The sequence below is a fragment of the Phyllostomus discolor genome, chromosome 2 (assembly GCF_004126475.2).
Source record: "Phyllostomus discolor isolate MPI-MPIP mPhyDis1 chromosome 2, mPhyDis1.pri.v3, whole genome shotgun sequence".
Classification (NCBI taxonomy): Eukaryota; Metazoa; Chordata; class Mammalia; order Chiroptera; family Phyllostomidae; genus Phyllostomus; species Phyllostomus discolor.
Genome location: NC_040904.2, coordinates 144,521,580 through 144,531,446, shown reverse-complemented (window position 1 = coordinate 144,531,446; position 9,867 = coordinate 144,521,580). Strand labels below are relative to the sequence as shown.

Here is a 9,867-nt window from a genome sequence, read left to right as displayed (position 1 = left end):
CTTCCAGCTCAGTGATTCAGTCCCCTGTGAGAGACCATAGCTTAACATGCTCTGCAGACAGGGTTGGAGACAGCAGAGACCGCTTCCAGCTCAGGATCACACAGGACAGGGGAACAGGGGAGCAGTGCTTTAGGTGCCAAATGGACAACAATGGCATCATTCCTAAAGTAAAAATGTAACTCCTCAGGAGTTTAGTGGATATCCTAAATCCTGAGGATGGCCCTCTGGACTTGTGGGATCGATCCCTAGCCTTTCCTAGGACGGCCAGAACATGGGACCTTTCCTGCACTTGGATTCTCCCCCCGACCCAACATTCCTGCTAATTTTCATATCCCTCTGGGGAAATAAGGTGTGGGCAAGCTAAGTGCTTAGGGTTTGCCAGGAAGGTGGCAGGAAGTGATTCAGAACTTCAGGGCAAAGTACAGAAGTGGTCAAGCTCAGTGGCTGGTGGTCTGTCATCACCCAGAGCCCACTGAAGAGTCGCACTGGGCTTGGAGTCAGAAGATCTGAGCCCCTCACCTGCTTTGCTTCTCTGTGCTCTCTGTGTCCTCACCTGGAACATGAAGGGTCTTACTGGCAGTCACTGACATACCTTCCTGTTTTGTCTCGTAATGGTTTGTAACCTCACAGGTGCCAAAGGTTCTCTTAGAATTCATCGAGGTGCTGAGCCAGCATGACTACCTCTCCCAGCCAGAGGGAAACTCCACCATCTGCTACGTTGCCCGGCTCAGCGAGCCTGACCCCACAGTGAGCAGGGGCTGGGCAGAGAGGGGACCAAGGATGGGGGCAGGTCTCGGGGCCTCGGGGGAGGGGGAGAAGAAGTGAAAGGCAGGGTTGGAAGCATAAAGGCAAGAAGAGGGTAGCCTAGCATGTGGGAAGGGCCTTTTGCCTCTAAAACCCTGAGCAGTGAGCCAGGAGAAGCCTTGAACCCAGAGACTTAGCTAGCATTAGCTTCAGATTTAAATCCTTCCTTTTCTTATTCCAGAATGAAGAGGACATTCGAATCATCTCTTCAAGAATTCTTGAACAAGTACAAATATCTAGGATCAAACCGACCTCTCCTTTGTCTCCTTCCCTGGCTCCCAGATCACTATCCTGGCCCTCAGACCACAATCTACATCACCCCCACCCACCTCTAATCCCCTGTGCTGTCTCTTCCACCCTCTCCACCTCAGTTTGGTTCCACTCAAGTGCCTGGGCTCCTCTGAGGACTAATCAGTGCAACAAAAGAACAAAAGAGGGCCACTGGGTGGTGGATCTGGAAGCCTGAGCTTCAGTCCTGCTTAGCCAGTTTCCAGCTGTAAAATCTTGAGTATTTTGTTGTCTTAGCTTCAGTGTCTTCTTTTGCAAAAGAGGGGGTGATTATATTCCCTGCCTGTAATTAGCAATGTGTAGGGATCCCTGGAGGCTCATGTGAGCTGATTTGCTTCAGAGCTGAGTAAAGGGCTGTGGGAAAAAAAGAACATCAGATTGACTCTCCCTCCCAGTAAGATTTGCCTCTTGATCTTCAGCAGTTTGTCTCTGGAAGGTTGCCCAATGAACCTGATTACAAGTCATGCATTCCAAATGTATGGATTAGATAGATGGGGGCCTTTCAAGAAGCCCCCATCTATCTAATCAAGTACTGCATAGTGTAATTTTAATCCATGCTTTGGCTCTATTTTTAGCAATATGGAGAGGGAAGGAAGGAGGGAGAGAGGGAGGGAGGCAGACATGGAAGGTGATGGAGAGAGTAGAGAGAGAGAGAAAACGAATGTGAATGGGTTAGGGGGCTGTGTACACAGGCTCAAATGCCCCTCCAGGAAGAGAAGACAAGGTCATGGGGTTGGAGAACTTACAACTGGGATTGATTTGAGGCTTGGCATTGACATTTCTTGCCACATCTCCTGACAGATAACCTTGCCCAAACTGATCACTTTGGCATGTTACCCCAGTGACATCTCGGCCATTGTGCCCCTGAATAAGGCAGCCACGGAAAAGGCTCTGAAGGTCTTCTCCCAGGGCGAGGATCCCAAGCTTAGCGACTTTGACCTCATGCGTAAGTCCAAGAGCAGGGCCACTTGGGGACAGGTGCTCGCTGTGGAAACTCAGGCTGTTGTGAGCACGGAGTGCAGGGGTGGGAGGCTGGCTGTGACACTGCAGGAGTGGTGGGTGCAGGGGAGAGGGCCCAGATTTGTGGGGGAGGCTGTAGGTCCCAAGCCTGGGCCATGATGGGAGGAGTAATGCAAAGGGTTAAGGCAACAACTTAGGGCCATTTGACCCTATGGATGAAAGGGCATACCTCTGGAAGACCCAGTTCCTTCTTGCCTTTTTTTCGCATTTTAAAACACTGGAGTTGAGATGTGTGAGCATTGTTAATCACAAAGTAATGAATAGGCAGACATTCCTGACCCTTAGTTGTTCCTTTGCCCCAAGTCTGAGCCACATTCTGGGCTCACCCCATCCCTGACCTCTAATCCTACAGGGAGTCACGGGTGGAGTTCAGGTGTCTGATCAGCACATTACTTGGTGTGTGTATGTTTTGTCTGTATCTCATAGGCCAAAATGTAATGCTTTGTTTTTAGGCTGAGTCTAAATGTCAGAAGCCCCCATGGCATTGACACTGAGGTTCCCTGTCCACTTTGTTCCTCCTCCTCCTCTGAAGTACTGATGGGGACCTGCCAGTGGAGTGTGGAGGCTGGGCATCCTAGAGCGAGCACTGACTCTGTTCTCTTCTTTTACCCTCTCTTCAACTTAGCTGCCGAGGTCATCTTACCACAGAGACTCCTCACTCGACTTGTGGTAAGTGATGCCAGGATGAATAATACATACCCATCCATCCATTCTCCCATCTACCCATCCATCCACCCATCCATTCATCCGTCTATACAATCATTCCACAAAGAGTTGAGTACTGCTCTATTTCAGGCATTATGCTGGACGTGGACTAAGTAGATCAATGGGGCCAATGTCCTTGGAGGAGGGACCTGGGAGCATAGTGGTGGGGTCTGGAGGTGGGGAAGGAGTAGGGGATGAGAAAGGCCCAGCTGTCTCTTATGTGACCTTACTGTGAGCTATGGTCTGGTGACCTTGGATGAGTCCATATGCCTTTCTGGATCTCTGTTTTGAGTTTCTCTATTTTCCCAGACATTATGTGCTAGGCATTTTGAACACTTGGAGTGATAAAGGTAGCCCTACTCTTGAGCTGTACAGTCTTAGTGGGAAGACAAGCCTGGGTATAACCATCTATAATCCAGTGTGATCAATGTACTAATAGATGAATACACAGGGTGCAATGAGATCTTCAAAGGACAACAGGCTGACATGGGGTCCAGAAATCAGGAAGGCATCACAAAAGAGGTGATGTTTCAAAATCATCTTGGAGGATGTAAGGTTTAACAGGTGGAAAAGAAAGCTCTAGCTCTGCCATTCTTTTGGTTTGTTCTAATCTTCTTCCTTCTCTTCCCTTCAATTCTTTCTCCTGCTTGCTTTTCTTGCTTCTCAGTTGTTTTCCCAGAAGCCTTACAGGGTAAAGGAGCTGGGTGCAAGTTCTCTAAGGCTACTTCATGCCCTGCACCCCGTTATCCACTCCAATGTGGGCCAGCTGTGGAACCAGGCCATCCCAATGATGTTGAAGATCCTGGAAGGTAAGGGGTTGCTGAGGAGCAGGAAGGACAGCTGCTGGGACATTGGGCAGACTCCAGAAGAGGTGGAGTCTCAAGGTGCAGGATGGACCTTCCTTGGGGTGAGGGACACTGGGACCAGCCTCTCTGTCCCTCTGAGATGCTGTGGAATGGCTCTGCTTATTTGGGTGGTACTTGGCATTGAGCAGATACGCAGCCCAGAGTTCTGTGGCTCCAGAGTTCCCAGAATGACTCCTGCCCCTTCTTATGGGCAGAGGATGAAGGAAGAGTGTGGGTTTTGGAAATGCACAGGCCAGTTTTGTTTCCTTGCTCTGACACTGGCCAGCTGTGTCTGACCTTTAGAAAGCCATTCATGTTTGGGATCCCTGTGAAGGGGGAGAGCAGTTATCCTGTAGGCTCAGTGCTGCATGGTCTTTAAGTGTTTTTCCCCCTGGCTGGGGCCTTACTGTTCGGTGGGTCCCATGCTCTTTCCTTTGTTAGACCACTCTGAGGAGGACCTGAGTCAGAAGGAATGGGAGGACAGGCTGTTCCAGGTAAGCCGTCCCTCAGAGCTACCTCCCTCCACACTTGCCTCCCTTGCCCTCTTCAGGATCCTGAGGGAGGAGAGCCTCAGGCCCCCTAGAGATGGAGGCTCAGGAAACCTTTCTGTGGTCTTTTGCCTCCTGGCCCCTGACTCAGTCTCTGACTCTGTCCTAAGCCTTGATTCACCTTCCACAACCTCAAGGCCCTACCTATATCAGGGGACTAAGGGAAAGGGCCCTAGCTGTGTGTCCGTGGGCCAGTTACATAGCCTTTCCATGCCTCAGGATCTTCATGTGTAAAATGCAAGTTCCTCTCGTCCTCCAGAATTAAACAGGGTGACATCGGCATGGGCCTTGTAAATTGCAAAAGGCCTCACACGCATAACTGGCGTTATCATCATTGTCACATGTTATCATTCTCCAGTCCTGATGGGCCCCACCATGTAGTTCACCCCACACGTACAGGCCATGTACATGTACATGACCCCTGCCTCTTTTTCCATGTGTACAGACCATGACCCCTGTCTCTTGCTTCTTCTTGACCCCGCTTCTGTGGGGCAGAGAAGCCCTGCCACTGTCGTTTGTGGTCCTTGTCCCTTCCTCTTCCTCAGTTTTTAAGTCAGTCTTTAGTGGCCATTGATGATGACAACTGGCTGCAGCAGCTGGTCAGAGTCGTGTTGAAGATGATAACTTCCTTCAATGATGATGGAGACAGAGACGACAAGGTGTGTCTGGGTGTGTGGTGGTTGCGAGGGAGGAGGTTGGGGTAGAGGCTGTGGGTGGAGGAGTCTGGTGGTCACACAGGGGGTGGTACATGTGTGGAGTACAGGCTGTGGGGGAAGAGCAATCAGGTGTTCCTGCATCCTGGGAGTTGAGGGGTGGAGAGGACCAGGAGCTGGCGGTCCCACTGGCACTTCAGAAACATCAAAGTGCCGTACATTTGCTTAGTGTCTGAGGCTTTATCAAGAGCTTAGCCCTCTGCTGTCTTCATTGCACCCCCCAGTTTTCTATAACAGAACAGAGCTGGTACTTGAATGCAGTGGAAAGATTATTGATTTTAGAGTCATATTGATTCAAGTTAATCCAAGTAATAGTCGAGGGCACAGCATAGACCAGGGACTGTGCTTTGTGTTGGGGATACAGAGCTGAGGAAGAAGTAGAGGCTCCCTTGCTCACAGAGCACAAGGTCTGTGGTGGCGAAGGCCTGGGGTCCTGCTCTGGCTTTTCCGTGTGCTCCTGGGTTAGCATGCGTGAGGTTTCAGTGGCCTCACTTGGGAAGCAGCAAAAGTAGCTTCTGCATCACAGGAGATTGAATGAGGATTGAACAAGGGAAGCTATGAAGGTGCTTAATTAACTCAAAAGCCTTACAACTTGGTAGCCACCATCACCCCTACGTTGCAGATGAAGAAACACAGTCCAAGAAAAATGTAGAGTCGTAAACAAATTGTTGGTAATTCTGGCACCTGAATCCAGGTCTCCTGATTTCGATCCTTGTTTTCCTGTCACTGAGCAACACTTTTCTGGGCTCTGGGGGGGTTCCAGGAAAGAGGCTTTATTTCCAAGACTATTTGCTCTCTAAGTATTAACACATATTTATGTTTCTGTGACAGTAGCTGAAGGGTGGGTGGAGGGGAAAGGAGGGGAATGGTGGAAAGAAAGGGAAAGGACTGGTCAAAGCACAAGTATGAGTGACCCATGGACATGGACAATGGTGTGGGGACTTACTGTGGGAGTGGGGGCAACATGGGAAAAATTGGTACAACTGTAACAGAATAAATAAGAATGAAAAAAGACATTCAGTGGTTTTCAACCCTTCAAACCCTGTTCAGTTTACACTGGGACATGTGAAGTAATTTAACCGAGGGATAAAGACTGTGGGGTCCCCTCTTGTCAATGTGATTTGAATGTGCAAATGTGTAAGTTAAAGTTTACTTTGATAACTCAAGGAAAACACTGAACAAATAGTTATGAAGTATCTAGTGTATGCACATCTTCGTGGTTGGTAGGGATACAAAATGAACCAAGCAGGAATTCTGATCTTGTGAAGTTTTAACACGTGTACTAAATACCTGTGACAGAACAGACAGTGGAGTGGGCTCAGGGTCTTCATATATAAAAGAGGAGACTCTGCCTGCCTTCAGGAAACCACTGTCTGCTTGAGTGAATGGACAAGGAAACGGGCAGTCATTCTAAGTGTTGTGTCAGGGTGGGAAAATGCACTGTGTGCTTGGGAGCACAGAGGAGGCCTGCAGGGGCTGGACAGAGATGCTTTCTCAGAGCAGTCCACTTTGCAGGTTTGCTCAGGAAGGTTGGGATTTTAGCACTGAAAGTTTGGCATCATGGGAGCTGCCTTCCTAGGCAAGCTAGGAAGGTGAGTCTCCTGCAGAGGAGTAAGTCTGGGAAGATGTGTGGTCATTTGCCAGCTACACGGAGAAGTAGGTGCCTCAGGTCAGGTGAGGATTCTTATCAAGTGGTTTAGCGTGGAAGTAGAGGGGGAGGAGAGACTAAGCAAGGCTGTGGCCTGATGCCCTGGGAGCCCTGGCTGGACACTGCCCTGCAGAGTCGCTCCTGCCTGGAGACAAGACAGGGGGCTTTTGTAGCCAGGCCCCCCTTTACCCTGTCACTGGCTCCAGGTATCCAAGGTTGGTTGGTCAGGGCAGGGACAGGAGACAGAACAATGTAGCAAGCAATGAAGCAATGTAGCTCCCAGGCCCCCATGGCAAGGCAGTCCCCCCTCCCATCCCGCTCTCCTTAGGGCAGGTCTCTCCCTGAAGGCTGCGGGTTGTAGCTGTTCACAAAGGTGCCTGCAGCGGGTTGAAGGGAAGGAACTCTAAGGTCTGAAGGACACACCACATGCATCCACCAGAGGGGGAAAGATGCCCATAGAGGGGCTGTTTGGGAGTGCATTAAGATACTCACTGCACAGCTGTAGGTCCTGTTTGCCTGCTGCGTCTGGCACTGTTAGCACTGGGGCAGAGCAATGAACCGGATAGACACTGCTCCTGAGCTTGGTTCTCACCTGAGACGTGGCGAGCTGGAGGTCAGGGAAGGCTCACTGAGGTGAGATCTGACAGATGGGATGAGACATTTGGAAGAGCCCAGGGAAGAAATTTCTAGACAGAGAGATAAGAAGTGCAGAGACCCTGAGGTAGGGAGTGGGTGAGTCCACAGTGACTGGCATTACAAGGTTGGCTGGGCAAGGTGCAGTAAGCAAGGACAAAGGCCACTGAAATTCAGAGGAGGGAGAGAGAAGGACTACCTAAGAGTACCTTTCCAATTATGCAATTTTGATTTTGAACTTACGCAAATTTAAGGAACTGTCTTTTATTTCTTGGGTGGAAATGGGAAGTATGTGCAGGAGGGAAGGTTTATGAAGGGTGATCCCTAAGATGCTGAGAAATTAGGAATGCAGCTTTCTTTTCCCCTTCACCCCTGCTCCGTGGGATTGCTGCCTTATCCAGATGCCTCAGAGGCCAAGAGGACTGGGTGGAGGATGGGGCTGTGGGTGAAGGTGGTGGCTAGTGTTAGAAATACCTGCCTTAACCTTATCCCAAGCTATGCATGGCCCTGTCCCCTACCTTTCCTAGGCTTTCCTGTATAAATTCTTTGGCTTCTCCCTGCGGACCTCAATGAATGAGGAAGTGATCAAGATGTTGCTGTCTGCCCTGCTCCACACTTCCCATGAGGAGCTGCAGGACAGGGAGGTGAGGCAGAGTGCACTGGCAGAGGGGGAGCATTTTCAGTTTGAGAGGCAGGCTGGCAAGGTGGCTAGAGGCTGGAACCTGGCAAGCCAGACCACCTGGGTTGGAATCCCAGCCCTGTCACCTATTAGCTGTGTGCCCTTGAGCAACTTCTCTCTGCACCTCAGTTTCCTCCTCTATAAGATGGGGCTATGGGACTTATAGGATATTTCCTAAAAAGTTTTGTTTTAATTTTGAAATCATTTTATGCTTAAAGAAAAGTTGCAAAAACAAAAGCCAAAGAACTCCTGTTTATTCTTCTCCCAACAAATTCTCTCTGCAAAATCTTAATGTTTTTCCATGTTTGCTTTATCTTCTCCCAGATAAATTATGTCATTAATTTATTTATAAGTTGTTATTGCATCTTCTGAACCTGAAATGATGCTGCAGTCATGATGCTCATTTACCCCTAAATACCTTGGTGTCCATTACCTAAAAATAAGGGTATTCTCTTACATAAGCCCAGTACAGTAACCAAAATCAGGAAATTATTGTTGCTACAGCACTATTATCTTGTTTATAGATCCAATTTGAAAATCATCAATTGTCCCAGCAATGTGTTTCAGAGCAAAAGAAAAACATTCTTTTCTGTGGCCCAGAGTCTAATTCAGAGTCAAACACTGCATTCAGTTGTCATTTCCTTTATTGTTCTTTAATCTGGAACAAGTTCCTCATCTTTATTTTTCATGACCTTGACATTTTAAGATTTCATTTCTTTATTTTCAGGGAGAGAGAGGGGAAGGGAGGTAGAAAGAGAAGGAAAGGAACACTGACATGTGGGAGGAATATTGATTAATTGCCTCTTGCGTAAGTCCCAACTGGGGTCCGAACTCACAACCCAGGCTTGTGCCCTCACTGGCATCGAGCCTGGGACATTTCGCTTTGTGGGACAGAGCCAACCCATGGAGCCACACCAGTCACGGCCATGATCTTGACATTTTAAAAGTGTACAGACCATTAATTTTGCAGAATGTGCCTAGGTTTTGGTTTGTTTCATATTTCCTCATGATTAGATTCAGATTGTGCATTTTTGGTGGAATCCCACAGAAGTGATGGATGCATGAAATGACGTGTGTTATAGGATGGTTTTGAGGATAAAATGTAAAAGCACTGGGAAGAACGCCTGGCACCCAAGCACTCTCCACATGTTGATGAGTTGTGCATTGGTGTCCATGCTCTGAGGCCTCCCCTTTCTGTGGCCCTTCCCCTGCCAGATCCTCAGAGCACCCATCACCATCCTGGGCAGCAGCAGTGACTCTCCAAGCCCAAGGTGCAAGCACTATCAATGGGGAGATGACACGTACAGGAAGGAGATAGCTAACTACACGGAATGGCCTACTAAAGGCTACGTGACGTGAACTGTTGCTGAGGCATACTGGCCATGTGGGCTGCCTGGGGCTTGGGCTGGTTGAGGCCAGTTTCAAAGAAGGAGGGAGGCAGTCATTCCCACTTGACATAACAGTGTGAGTCAAGACTCTGGGTCAGGAGCTTTTGGGGGCCCATCTAGAGAACAGTCAGAGGTCTAGCAGGACTGGAATGCAGAGTTCTTTGACAGGGAAGTAAAAGTGAACTCTGCTAGTACCTGCTGACAAGCTGAACACAGAAGAGAAAGACAAGAGGAAGAGGACATCCAGGATGGTTCCTGGGTTTCTGGCATCTCAGTGGGAAAAGAAGAGTATCCTTCACTGAGACCAGGAACCCAGGACAAAAGGGGGAGGAAGACGATGCATTCAGTTTTTGACCAGCAGGGGTTGGGGGTGCCAGGTGGAGATGTCCACCAGTCATGTAGATTTGGAACTCTGATCTGGGCTGGGTGTCTAGATTTGGGAAACATGTTTTCTCCCTCTGCAAAACGGTGTCCCTAAAAGCATTAGTGTGGGGATCCATGAAATGACAGTATAAGGCTGGTGCAAACTAAACACTAATATTCTGATGATGTCAATTAGGATGATGATAATGATGATGATGACCAGGATGAGTGGA

General features: G+C 48.9%; 1 protein-coding gene across 1 annotated transcript; it reads left to right on the top strand.

Annotated features, from left to right (window-relative positions):
- The first annotated feature begins 1,763 nt into the window (after positions 1 to 1,763).
- On the top strand, positions 1,764 to 9,242 carry LOC118498428 (maestro heat-like repeat-containing protein family member 1). The gene is made up of 7 exons (XM_036016484.1): positions 1,764 to 2,038; positions 2,738 to 2,781; positions 3,485 to 3,626; positions 4,104 to 4,156; positions 4,756 to 4,869; positions 7,732 to 7,908; positions 9,099 to 9,242. Exons 1-7 carry the CDS (start codon positions 2,035 to 2,037, stop codon positions 9,240 to 9,242), a joined length of 678 nt encoding a protein of 225 aa, XP_035872377.1. The 5' UTR covers positions 1,764 to 2,034.
- The last annotated feature ends 625 nt before the right edge of the window (positions 9,243 to 9,867 follow it).